The 14,216-nt window shown below is 43.6% G+C and overlaps 1 protein-coding gene across 3 annotated transcripts in view; it reads right to left on the minus strand.

Moving 5' to 3' along the window:
* The window catches only part of PRICKLE2 (prickle planar cell polarity protein 2), a 323,193-nt gene that overhangs the window by 57,919 nt on the left and 251,058 nt on the right, over window positions 1–14,216 (minus strand). For all 3 annotated transcript variants that reach the window (XM_042979354.1, XM_042979353.1, XM_007084362.3), the window contains one exon: window positions 1,520–1,633. In XM_042979354.1, coding sequence (XP_042835288.1) covers window positions 1,520–1,633 — 114 coding nt within the window. The remainder of the gene's footprint in view (window positions 1–1,519; window positions 1,634–14,216) is intronic.

Consider the following 14,216-nt stretch of genomic DNA (forward strand, 5'->3'; position numbering starts at 1 on the left):
TGCCCACGGGCTCATGAGTAAGGAAATCTCACCAACAGGAAGAAGGAATTTGAATGGTCTCTTTTCATGAAACCACAGTTACCTGTAAATGGAATAAATCATTAACAGCAGAGAACAGAGAACCTTGCCCTATCAAGTAAAAAACAGTTAAAGAAAAAAAAAAAAGTCCTCACGTGGATGTCCCTGAGGACACTGCCGTGACCCGAACAGCCCAGAATATATGGTGACACAGCTGACATTTTATGGATGTGCTTTTAAAGAAAGGCACGCCCTCTCCTGCTTGTAAAAACCCGCATTTTCACTTCCAAATTAGTTAGCTGGGCATCGGGTTACAGTGCTTGCTCTCAGCTTTAAAAGAGGAAACACTGTTTGTATTTGTTTTATGAAGTCCAAATGAGCAGCAGGAAACTGGCTCTCTTTCTAGGGACGTGCTTCAATTTTTTAAGCTTTTGCTTCACTTACTCAAATTTATTTTTCAGGGGTCTGAATTATCCCATTTGATCTGAATATGGCAATATAAATAATAAAATAGTACCTACTCCTTTCCCTGGCGATCCGGCTTGTGGGTGGGAGCCGTCGGTAGAAAGCTGGGGTCCACCCAGCTCTCTTAAGGGGTTATTTCTCCTTTCAATTTAAATTTATGTTTTTGTTTCGCATGCAATCAGAGTTAGGTGGACAAGTCCATTCTAGAGGAGGACTGTTTTTTTTTTTTTTTTCCAATATATGAAATTTATTGTCAAATTGGTTTCCATCAACACCCAGTGCTCATCCCAGAGGAGGACTGTTTTTAAAAACCAGATACTTAAAAATTAATTTCTAGTTTATAAACCTAAACCCCTCAAGCAGGATGATCTTTTAAAGACACATTCACGTATTTCCCTTTATGGGCCATCTGACTTCGGAGATAAGAAATGCCTGCTTACAGTGCCTACTGTCTAGGTCCAGAAAAAAAAAAAAACACAACAGCCTGCAAGCCATTCTTCCACGTGTATAAACGGTGACCCGGCAAAATGGCCTTTAAACGACAAAAACACAGACGTTCGAGAGCTGCAGATCTGGACATGTGACTTCTAAGGCAGCATAATGTGGAAAACTTGCACACTCGTTTAACATGAAACGATGCTGAAAATTCCAGAGAATCACAGGGTTTTTGCAGGGCTTGAACTGGCCCAGGGAACTGCAGTCAGCTAAGGGACTCTGGCAACTAGCTCATTCTTCTTCAGTGAAAACCTGGACTTGAGCTTTTAACTTTTAAGACTCCCTGGTTACCCCAAACTAGCTAGCAGCACCAGGCAGAGAGGCAAATCCAGTCCATAATGAGATCTGCCTTTCGAGAATTCTCTCCAGAAAGTGTCGGGCAGTTTCTCCTGGCCCTAATTAAGGAAGCTAAAGCCTAAAACGAATGCACCGGAGTTTTTCTTTGGAGAGCTCACGGATCACAGCATTCTGATTATGAAGAAGGTGACAGTTCACAGAAGCTTCCGCGCACAGTCTTCCTAAGGCCCCACTAGCCCCTTACCTCATTGTCATGTGGCGGCAGCTGGTGTAATAGCTGCTTGATCCGAAGTTTCTCTCCAGGACTGTTGACATAAGGAACCTTCTCTTCTGGGAGACAGCTATAGTACTGGTGAACCTGAGGGATGGAGAGCACAGGGATCACTTGACATGCCCATTACTCAAACCACCTGCCCATTCCCACTCCCCGGGAGGGTCATTCCGGCAGCGGGACACCGTCTACTCCTCTACTCCCCCTTCTCTCCACCCTTCCGAGACTCAACGGCATATGCGTTTCTCACTGCAAGCAGACGGACTCATCCTTGAAGAGGCAGTGGGGCAAATCACCCCTCCTGGGGTTTTCCCTCTCTTGCAGGGGGGGAAACAAAGCCATCATGCTTTCTAGAAGAAGAGAATTCGGCAAATAGGCTGGTAGGGCTTTGTCGTCAGGCTCCCCCCACTGAGAGAGAGAGAGCAACTTTACCATTTTCCCTGTGAGTCTCCAGCATGCTCCGTGCCTCCCTAGCCAAAGGGATGTGTCAGTGCCTGCCTCACACTGGAGCCAGAGCCAGACTCTGGCACTGGGTGAGCTGCTGGGTCCCTCAGCCTCCACCTACATTAAAAGCCCTCTAGGTTTTGAGCTCTTTGTAAGGGCAGGTAGCAGCTCACATCTGTCGGAAAACAGAGTCACTAAATCTGGGATACTGAGTATGTAATTAAAAATTGTCATTAACATGAGTATTTTTGCACATCCTAGAATGTTCCTCTTTAAAACTGTTAGGACATATTCTTGCACTTTTTGAGGCTCATTCAACTCTAACAAAGACTTGAGAAAGCATCTAGATTTGCCTGGGGAAAACAAAACAGACATTCTACTATCCAGCTGTATACAAAGCTAGGGTAAGAAAAAATCGGCCAAAACGGAAGGTATGTTATTATATAGGAGAAGCCAAAAAGAAAAAAAAAAAACTCACAAGCTCAGATGACATCATGGAAAATTCTTTTCAACTATCTCTTAGCATCACGACCAGCTCTTGCAAAACAAGGTATTCATTCAACAAGACAGAGAAGACAGAAGACTTGTGGCTCTGAATTCATCATATTTGTTCCACTTCACAATCTTGGTCTAATTCCTTTGAGTTCAGGAAGCCCTGGACGTGAACATTTGTTTTGGGAATGCTGGGGCAAAGAGTTAAAAATCTCTACTTTGATCTCCAGAAACTAAACCATAACTGTTAAAGCGTGAGGGGTGGGGGTGGGTGGAAATAAGGCTTTGCAAGGACGAGGTCTTACCAAAATGCGAAAGCCACCCTTATTTTCATAAAAAAATGGTTGTAACCATTCACCATCATGTGTGGCTACCACAGTCTTCAGCAAACCTCAAAGTCAACCATATAGACTGCTCATCACAGACTAGGTGGTTTCTCAAGACAGGGCCCTGCAACGCCTCCCTAGAGGGACTTGGCGAGAAGCCACGTCCTGGATGAGAAGGAAGGGCTCTGGGTTTTGAAAGCAGCCCACAGGTTATCAGCATTCTCTCGGAGAAGAAATGAAAGCCCAGATCACGAGTTAGTTTGGGATTAGAAGCTGGCCACGGGCCCATCAGAGACTGGCACGCCATTTTGCGCTCAGAGGAATCCGGGCACCATACACTACAGCAGGTAAGTGCAGGCAGAAAACAGAGCACTGTGTCTCGGGGAATGGACCTTACCTCCCACGCCGAGAGACTGCTTGGAGCAAAGCCTTGCCTCAGTATCCCTCCGAGATTTTCACAACTCCTACCCTAGTGACAGAACCTTAGGACAGATGCTAATAAGAAAGCAATCACTGCAGATGCTTGATAACAGTCCAATTTGAGCTTGATGGAGCCTTTCCTTTCTCAGATATGCCTCTTCACTGCCCAGAGCACAGGTATCCCTGAGAGCCCCTGTGACTGCGACACCTTGAGCCAAGCCTTTGCTGATACTGTCCAGGGCTGACCCCAGTTGGGACCTTCTCTGCCTCTTCTGCAGCTTGGCCAGGTAGACCAGAACCCCCACGCATGGCTCTGTCACTTTTCATCTCCATGCTCCTGAGTGAGCTCCATAACCTCTAAGAATCCTCATCATAGGACCACGGCAATTAAATGAGGCGAAGGCTGGGTACCTGGCCCTCAAAACAATAAATAACATGAATGCACAGTGGTGAGTCTATTATCCAGCCCGCGTGCTCCAAAGGGAACAATCCGGATTTTCCTGGCCTCTCTTTTCCATCTTGAGGGATACGGCAACACTGTCAGCTTGCAGAGCGAGACCACACCCCGAGGCCCCCACCCACCTTAGTCTAAGAAAGAAGGCTACAAGGGAGAAAGAGGATATTTAAGCTGGTCTGATTTCAGAGGGGAAAAAAAAAAGTGCAAATTACTGTAATGATGTGCTGTTGTCTAGAGAAAGCCAGTGGTGTAGGAGGGCCTCATGAGGAACTGGAACGTGTACCTGGAAGGTGTCTGGTGAGGGATTCTCATCTCTCTATGCCCAGCGTCCTCTGATCTCTGCCCTAGTCTTCTTCCCTTCTGCCTGTTGGCTTCTCAAAGTTTAAGGTTTCCCATAGCACCCGAATTTACACGACCTCACTTCAGATCCATCCTACAATGACTCACTTTGCTCAATTTCGAAATCGCCAGAGAAGGACCCTGCTTCCCCATCTTGTGCCAGGTCTACACCTGCAGACTGGAATGGAGAAGTCCCACCCTGTTGTAAGACTGGAGATAAAGGAGTCCCAACACGACAGGGCTGGGCAGAAGCAGAGGCGGCCATGACTGGAGAACTCCAGAGACAGTTAGCTAAATAAATACCTTGACGTGCTGACGTCCATCCTAAAGACTTAGAATTCCAAAGTCGACAGAGGCAGTGACTACTCTTAAGAACATAGCTCCATCTTCCCTGGCTGGGCATCCTAAAGACTTAGAATTCCAAAGTCAACAGAGGCAGTGACTACTCTTAAGAACATAGCTCCATCTTCCCTGGCTGGGCATCTTGTGTTGTCGTTTAGGTTTCAAGCCCACTGATCACCATTGCTGAAAATGTGTCCTTTCCACCAGCGTTCAGTAACTCCATGAATACAGGATGCACGAACAATAGTTTCTCAGAAGGCAGTCAACCATTTGGTGGATGACTTAAAAACTTACCTAGTGAAATGCACCATTATTAAAACCAAGACAGCTAATGAGTTCATTGGTAAATTAACAACCTTCCAAAGCATCCCCGTGTCACATGGCAGGCACTCCGGCTTGCTCTGAGGAAGGGGAATGAGTTGGTCCTTCAACCCCTTCCAGTGGTCCTGCCGCTGCTTGGCTGGTATGTCCCCTCCTGGTGTTCAAGGGCTGGCCTTTCCAAGCTCTTCCTCGAGCAAAAGGACGGGAATGATGGAGAAACTCCTCTCTTCAATTCCCACTCTGTCTCTGGCTGAAAACAGAACTGCTGCATTGGAGTTTCCCCTGGCATCCTCCAAAATAAAACTACCGTGTAGCCCAAAACAAACACTAAGCAAACCAACGGGAGGGGGAAAATATTTAGTATACTTTCTGGCAGTACAAAAATGAAATTTGGTACCACCCCTGAAAATACTGCAGACTGCTCATTTTCATCCAACCATGTTTCCCTAATTTTCACGAGTCAATAATCAAGTCCAACAGAATTTTGTCAAGGATGACCATTTCCAAGCTATTACCTGGTGTGGTGATAACGTTTTCCTCCTGTGTACCTGGAGCATCACTCTCCAAAAGCAGGACCATGGAATGTGCTAGAAACTTTGTTCCATTTACTCATCGCTCAGGTAGGGGTGCCCTGCGCTACTGCCCTGGGTTGAGGTGTATGAGGTACACTTCCCCCAAATAAAAGCATTTTGAACACAATCAGCTGGCCCGTGACAAAGAAATTGCTGAAGGCCTTTGTTTAAGGTGTCACTCCCAGCAGTGAGGTTTGGCAATAATTTCAATGTCTGTCAAGATGGATTGTAAGAGCTTTAGTCAGTGTGCAAATAAAATCTACAAAGCAAGGCCTCACCCAGTTTGAAAGACTGGGTTTGTTAGAAGCAACTGCACATTTCACAGCATTTCTGCCTGGGCAGAGACGGAAGGCAGGGAGTCAAATGACTCCCCGTTGGAAAGAAAAGTGTGCTAATTAAAGAAAAACAAAGCGTGCAAAGTGCTTAATTTAGAGCAGTGGTTCTCAAATTTTAGCTGGCATCAGAACCACCTGGAAGGCTTATTAAAACACACATTTCTAATTCGGCAGGACTGGGGTGGGTGGGGCCCGATGGTTTCCATTTGTATATAACCCCTCCTTATGGGATGCCCCTGCTGGTGGGCCAGGGAGAACATTTTGAGAGTTTTAGAGTCATGCAACTGTTTTCCCTCAACGGCCAACCCCATGAGGCTGCCAGGTAAATGTTAATATTCCTCTGCTCTCCAGGACATCCAGGAGGCTCAGAAGACGGGAAGGAACTTGTTCAGTATCACCTAATTTTGCAGGCATCTCTTGCTATACCCACATACATATATGTTTAAGAAGGTGGATACTACCAGCTCTGTCAAGGATGAGAAATTCTAAGGGCAAAGCGCTCCTATTTTGGGGCAGGTCATTTTCCATATCAAAAGCATCCATGTTTGTTTTTTGTTTTTTTTTTAAGAATGGGAACCCAACAAAGAAGTGAGATATTCTTGGTTGATCTCAGATTCAACTGTCCTTTACCATCTCAATGAAGGAAAGGATCAGTGAATATATTTATGTATTTAGTGGCTCTGATGGGCAAAGTGTTGTTGTATACAATATCTCATGGACCCTCCCCACACGCTGGAGGTTGGTACATTGTATTCACTAGACCAAGCATCACACAGCTAAAAAGTGGAAAAGTCATTTTTGGACTTGGCTTCCTCATCCTCTCCCTTTGTTTTTTGTGGATTCTTGGCCTTCTTTATCAAGGAAAAAAGACAGTGGCAGATGGATGGAAAGGAACAGAAGAAACCCAGATATAGTAGATTCCCAGTATGTATGACTGACCACATATATGATGAACACATTTTCCTTTCGTGTTCTTCATAAGATAACCAAAATATGGTCCAAAATGAACAGGCAGTAGTTAAAAAATGATGTACCCCAAATTAAACTGTCTTTCCACAACCCCATGGAATGATGGTATAAGGGAGTATGGCAGAGATGGCTGTCTACCCATGTCCATTTTCCTTTTCTTCCTTAATAAGAATGCCAAAATTTTACTTAAAGCATCAACATGCCCAACTTAGAATAATATTTCTGCAACTCCCTAGTAACTATGAATGGGCACGCAAACAAATTCTGGCCAATGACACATAGCATGTGACTCCTAGGAGAGTTCTTTCAAAGGAGGCCAAGCAGTTGGCAAAAGCCTTTTTGGCCTATTCCCCCTTCTTATGGTTTCCTGTCTGGAATGTAACAACAATGGCTACAGCTCCGGCAGCCATTTTGTACCATGAAGTTCTTTATTATACCATGGAATACCATAACAGCTCTGGATTGCCTATCTCTGAACTTACTTTGTCAATGAGAGAAATAAATGACTTCTTTACTTGCAGTCTCAGTTACTAGGAACGGACGGCAATTTCTAAATGATACAGCACTGGTTCTCTGAGTTAGCGTACTGCAGAATCACGGGAAGCCCTCATTCAACATTATCCCCAGTTTTATTCTTCTGGGTCTGAAAAAAAATCCCCAGAATTCTTAATAAACACCTGACACCACATCAGGAGATACGCCAGCTTAAGAGGAAGGCAGATGTGACTCCACAAGGTGAAGGCAAAATCTCCTGACGTGTAATCTCTGATGTGGGCTGACATACTTGAAAGGCTTTATAAAAGCCCATCTTAACCCAGAGACTAACTGGAAGATTGGACCTTATTTCATATTTTCCCTTTCCTGCAGTTTGAGAAGCTTGGAACCTCAGTTAATCTACCTCAATTCAGGGAGGCAATATCTAGAAAATGCCCGAGGTCTCAGAAGGCAGGTGCCACGGAGAAGGGAAAGATGTAGCTTGAATCTGCGGCACGTGGAGATTTTTATGAAAAGTGCACACGAGTTTTGAAATGGAGACCTGGAGAACAACTGGGGAGCATTACAGCTCTAAGCGAGTGGTGATGGGCTGCTTTTAAGGGCCATTTGTTCACTGTGCCCCCACTTGCCAGAATTTCATTACCCAAGCAAGAGGAGAAAAGTAGTGTTAAGTGGCATCTAAGAGGTAAAATTGTACCAAGTTTGGCTCCTCTCCTTTTCTCTTAGAGACCCACATTATAATTTTAATTGGTTTACTCAGGAAGTAATGTAGGAAATAACAGTCTAATATCTAATGCCTACACAGTACCTCCATCATGCTTCAAGTCCCATAGGATTAGGATCAAAAATCAGGAATTAAAGCTCATTTGAGGCATTTTCAAAGAAGAGTATTTCAAAGACTGCCCCCCTTTTTTTCTTCTCCCAATGAGACGAAACATAAAATCATGTCTGATGTAGGTTCAAACATACCCAGAATCCAGTCGCTTTCCCCCACCCCTATAGGACCGCCCAGCCACAACTAAGTGCTCACTCGAATTGCTTCCATGGCTCCTTCTGGACTCTGGCTTTCACCTTTGCTCCTCTGCAGGTGATTCTCTATTCAGCAGCAAGAATAACCCTATCTGAGTATTAACCAGGTCATGTCAGTGTTCTTCTCAAAACGTTTCATGACTTCCCATTCCTCTCTGATTCAAAGCCAGAGTCTTCACTATAAAGATTATGATCATGCCTCCTTAACACTGGCTGATCATATTGCTTACTATATTCCTGGGGTCCAGTTCCACTCCCAATGGCCTCCTTGATATTCCTCTCACCTCAGGGCCTTTGCACTAGCTCTTCCCTTTGCCAGGAGCATTCTTCCCCCTAGATATTTATGTCATGCCCATCCGCACTTCCTCCAGTCTTTGCTCAAAGGTCACCTCATCAGAGAGGTCTTCCCGATCAGAGAGGACTACCCTAATAAATCAGCACCCCCACCTCTTAGTCTTGAGACTAGTGCTTCTCGACTGGGGCTAATGTTGACCCCCAGGGGTTATTTAGCAATGTCTGGAGACATTTATGGCTGCCCCAACTGGAGTGTGTGTGCGTGTGCAAACGTGGCAGGCTAGTGGCACACGGCTGGAGGGCGGGGATGCTGCTAAAACTCCTACAGTACAAAAGAGGGCCTCCACGGCAAAGAATAATCTGGATTGAAATGTCAGTAGTGCTGAAAGTGGTAAACCCTTAACTTGCTTTTCTTCAGAGAACTTACCATTTGCTGATGCATACTTTACTAGTTCATTTTCTCTCTCTTCCCTCTAGAACGCGAATACCCGGGATTTGGCTCACGATACACCCCCAGAGGAGGATCCTGTACCTAGCAGGTACTCAGCACCTGTTTGCTGAGGGAATGCACGCTGTACATCCTCCTGCCTTTCCGGGTTATCGAAGGACTGGGAGAGACATGGAGCAAGAGAACACACAGGTGAGGTTTCCGGAGGGGCCTGAGGAAAACTCTTAGAGCTTCCCTTTCACGCCATCAAAGCACTTCCTTAGTCCCTGATGATTCCTGGGGTGGGGGGATGGGGAAGAGGCTAAAAGGAAGAAGGGAATAACTGCCAAGGGACTGTTTCTTTAAGAGGAAGGGGCCAAACCAACACCCATTTGCACGTGAAGTCAGAGATTTTCTTTCAAGCTGAATCGACTTTGTTCAAATTAAAGAAAATAATCACATTACGTCCTCCAGCAGCTCCTATAATCCCAAGTCACATGACTTGTTCTGCTTCTAGGCCTGCTACCCCCACACACTCGCTCTCTTCCCAAACCTTTAAGCTCTTAAAATCTTTTACTTACAGTATTAAACTTCACTGTTTAGTTAGAAAATACTTTTCATTTAGTTTGGAGCATTACCTGACAGTTACTTTACCCTGTCTTAAAGAAGAGGCCCCAGAAATGAAAGAACCTGGGGTTTAAACACTTCCCCTTTAAACGGCAACTGCATAAAGACCCCCCTACCCCAGTTTTACCAAAACATTCTTTGAAGAATGTCTACACATTTGCATACAGGCCCTGCTAAAAATTCCCCAACAGTTGCTTACTTATTTTTTTGGTAACAGTTTCAATATTGCCTTTAGACAAAATATACCCATACATATGTAAGGAAAAAGCAGGATGGTAGTTTCCTATAGTGGTTGTTTGGGTCCTGCAGTCACACTGTTTGGGTCTAAATACCGGATTGAACACTCCCCATCTGTACAGAGTTGGGCAAGTTACTTTATCTCTTATAAAGTCAATATGCCCATCTGTAAAATGGGGACGATAATATTTACCTTAATGTATTGCAATGAGGCTCAAATGCTATAATGCGACTAGTACAGAGGCAAGGCACAGGGAAGGCTCTATTTCTTAGCTTTGAAGCAACTGAATGCATAAGTGATAGATGTCTGTGTTATGTTGCGGACTGAATCTTGTCTCCCCCTCCCACCCTCACACCACTCATGGTAAACCCCTAACCGCCAATGTGATTGTATTTGGAGGCAGAGACTTTAAAGAGATGATTCCATTTAAATGAGGTCAGAGTGTGGGGCTGTCATCAGAAAGAACCGATGCCCTTATAAGAAGAGGAGGAGACATCCAGAGGGTACATGCACAGAGAAAAGGCCATGCAAAGACATACCCAGAAGGCAATCATCCGGAGGCCAAGAAGAGAGGTCTCACCAGAAACCAACCCTGCCGGAACCCTGATCTTGGATTTACTGCCTCCAAGACTGTCCAGGAATAATGTCTGCTGTTTAAGCCACCCCGTCCGTGGTGTTCTATTATGGAAGCCCCAGCAGAGTAGACAACACAGTCTACTATATGCAAGGAACTGTTCAGAGCTTTTGCAGAAAGGACACGTATACAAATAAGAAACTCCCCTGGATGAATGAAGTTATATACGAGTTACAAGAAAAGTATGTAAGTAACCATAAAGCAAAGTCAAAATAATGCCAGAGCCATCAGAGGCAGACGAAAACACTACTAAGTGTCAAAGAACAATAAATCAAATCCATAAATGTGTACCCCTGCCAATTTCCATGGTGGAAACAATGCTGGGGTGGATGATTTTGAGCTACCTGTAGGGCTGGGAAGAGATGCACAGCAGTATAACGGATAAAATAAACCCAAGAGCACAGATAATGGTGAAACACAGGAAAGTAATTATGAAGTGATACGTTCTGACTATCTATTAGCTTTGTTTTTAATATAAGTTTATACAATTAAGTTTTAAAAATGGCTCAATTTGGGGCACGTGTGTGGCTCGGTTGGTTAAGTGTCTGACTCTTGATTTCAGCTTAGGTCATGACCTCTCAGTTTGTGAGATCGAGCCCTACATTAGGCTCTACACTGACAGCACAGAGCCTGCTTGGGATTCTGTCTCTCCCTTTCCCCTGCTCTCCCTCTTTCTCAAAATACATAAGTAAACTTAAAAAAAAAAAATAGAAAAATACAATTAAAAAAGAGATTTTACTTTATTTTATTTTTTAATTTTTTTTTAACGTTTATTTTTGAGACAGAGAGAGACAGAGCATGAACGGGGGAGGGGCAACTCTTGATTTTGACTCAGGTCATGATCTCATGGGTTCATGAGATTGAGCTCCAAGTTGGGTTCTGCACTGACAGCGCAGAGCCTGGTTGGGATTCTCTCTCTCCCTCTCTCTCTCTTCCCCCGACTCTCAGAATAAATAAATAAGCCTAAAAAAAATTATAGCCATTCTAGTAGGTAGGAAATGCTATCTCCCTATGGTTTTGATTGGCATTTCCCTAATGACTAATGATGTTGAGCATCTTTTCAAGTGCTTATTGGCCATGTCTTTATCTCTTTTGGAAAAGTCTCTATATTCTAGTTCTTTGCCTATTTTTTAAATTGTTTTTGTTTCTGAGTTATAGGAGTTCTTTATACACTCTGTATATGAAACCCTTATCCATACCGCAGTTTAATTTCTCACTTACGCTAATTCTCTGACATGAGTAGGCAGAGACCCAGGTAACTGAGGCTCTGTATTAATATGTGCCCCACAATGATGGTAGCAGAGAAAACAAAAGCCTGGAGCTGAACACCGGCAATTAAATGCTTTTAATGGGGCACCTGGGTAGCTCAGTCGGTTCAGCGTCCGACTTTAGCTCAGGTCATGATCTCCCAGTCCGTTGAGTTCGAGCCCTGTGTTGGGCTCTGTGCTGACAGCTCAGAGCCTGGAGCCTCCTTCAGATTCTGTGTCTCCCTCCCCTGCTCATGCTGTGTCTCTGTATCTCAAAAATGAATGCTAAAAAAAATTTTTAAATGCTTTTATCTGGATGTGAACTATGTGACTTCTGTGTACATTTCATTGGTTAAGGCAAGTCACATGGTTGTGCTTAATTTGCGTGGGCATAATTTGCATGTGCCTGGAAGAAACAGGAGTAAATCATTTGTTAACAACCCTACCACACGATACAGCAGAGAAAGAATGGAATCATGTGTGAACAAGGTATTAGCTTTTGGAAAGGAAATCATGGTCAATTCTTGGTATTCACGGTAATTAAATTCTATAAAGCAACAACACACTCTGAAGTAGTGAATAGTAAACCACTGTTTCTAGGGGAAATACAGGACTAGATTCCTGCCAGCTTCTGGTCACAACATTTTTATCAGTGGATCAATCTATGACCTTGTCTCAATGGTTTTAACTACGTATATATAGTTGATTCACTAACAGTGAATCCACAGTCGACAGCACTTCAACTCACGCTGAGTAGGGATCTATTATTACCTACGGCACATATATTCTCCATGCGACATCTCACAGGTGTTTTGCCCTCAGAAACATGAGACGGCACTGCAGCGCTAAGCTGGAGGGGCATCTGATACAGCGACATCACCACGAAAAAGCACAAACGCAAAACAATTAGCACTAAATAGACGACAAAAGGCATACTTCTTCATTTTATGAGAGGTAAAACAAAAGGGAGAGTACTGCCTTGCTCAACCTCAACTGGCAAACGTACATGCTGGGCGATTCCAATCTTTCGTCCCTCTACATGTGTCTCAGGGTAACCGCAAAAGTGCTGTGGGTATTGATTTTGGGGATAACAAATTCTGATGATGAGTAGGCAAATTTGCAAATGCTCTGTGAATAATGAGGATCCAACGAGATTATAATCTATTTGACCTGTTCAGGAGTAAGGAGCTTTCGCCAGGATTCAAGTTTAGGTCTCATTTCCAAGCTCATTCTCTTTCCACTTCTCCCCACCGCCTTCATCAAGTAGTCACAGGATTACACTCTGCCCTGAGTATTTGATGAATCAATGGCCAAGGTGGTCACAGTTCACTCTTCAAGCTTCAGATTCCTGCTAAAGCCTTAAACATTGAACAGGCTAGAATGGCTGCTTAATCACGAAAATGACATGGATCTAATGGAATCTAAAGAAGGTGGAAATCAACCAAGTTACTTGGTAATGTGCATGCTTTGAAAATGTTCCATGGTAAGGACTGCATGAACTGATTCAGCTTGACAAAGTTTTATTTCTTTGAGGTCTATGCAACAGAAGTTAATGTGTTCAGGCTTATCCTCAACAAAGATCGCGTGGTCCTTGAAGCAACTGCTCCAATTCCTGAGAGTATATTCTTAAATTTTATTAGTTTATTATCATTTTATGTATTTATTTTGTGGTAAAATACATATAATATAAAACTTACCGCTTTAACCATTTTTAAATGGCATTAAATACCATGTTGGTAAACCATCACCACCATCTATCTCCAGAACTTTTTCATCTTTCTGAACTAAAATTCCATACCTATTAAATAGTAACTCCCCAATTCCTGCTCCCACCACACAGTCATCATTCTCTTTTCCGTCTCTATGAACTTGACTACTTGAGGGTAATTTTTATTACATGTTGGGACCAAATGTTTTTCAGCAGTAACACTTCTCTGAAATTATGGTGAAAATCAGTGGGAAAAAAATGAGTCAGACAGTATATCTATACTTACACTTAAGTATTTTTATAACTGTTCTTCTGTTTTGAATAAGACAATTAAAGATTCCACAGGAGACACTGGCCCCAGCCATCAGCATCTATAACAAATGAGCATGTGGGAACTCAGTTGTTCACAGAGAAGACCCATAAGATAAATCGCCACTGATAATCGGGCAAGTTATTTCTCCTGACTTTTGAGCCTCGGGGCATAACTTAACATTTCACAGATCATAGACTTTCCATTATATAGCACCTCTTCCTTACTCAAGGCAGTTTCCTGATCATTCTAGAAGAGGTACGAGAAGCATTCAAAAGCGTTAGCCAATAACTGCAAGAAAAGAGAACCCAATGTCAACGAGGCTCAGACCCAGAGAGTCAGTTCTGGAGGGAACTCTTCAACATCCTGACATTCCTGACCATCTGGCGTAAAACAGTGCTCATCCGCATGTTATCACAGTCTCATGCAAACAACAGTGGATGTTGTTATGTGTTAGCCAACAACAGCGCCCAGTTGTAGTAGTATTCATGTAGCCTTGGTCTTCTGTGATGACTACGGTATTTTCCCTTGTTGCCTATACCATTCTTTACTCTTGTTTTAGTTTACTGAACACTCCTCTAACCCTTTTTTGGGAATCAGCAGCAAATGGATTAAGAGGGAAAGAAAAGCCTTAATTTTACTCA

Source organism: Panthera tigris, chromosome A2 (genome assembly GCF_018350195.1).
Source record: "Panthera tigris isolate Pti1 chromosome A2, P.tigris_Pti1_mat1.1, whole genome shotgun sequence".
NCBI lineage: Eukaryota > Metazoa > Chordata > Mammalia > Carnivora > Felidae > Panthera > Panthera tigris.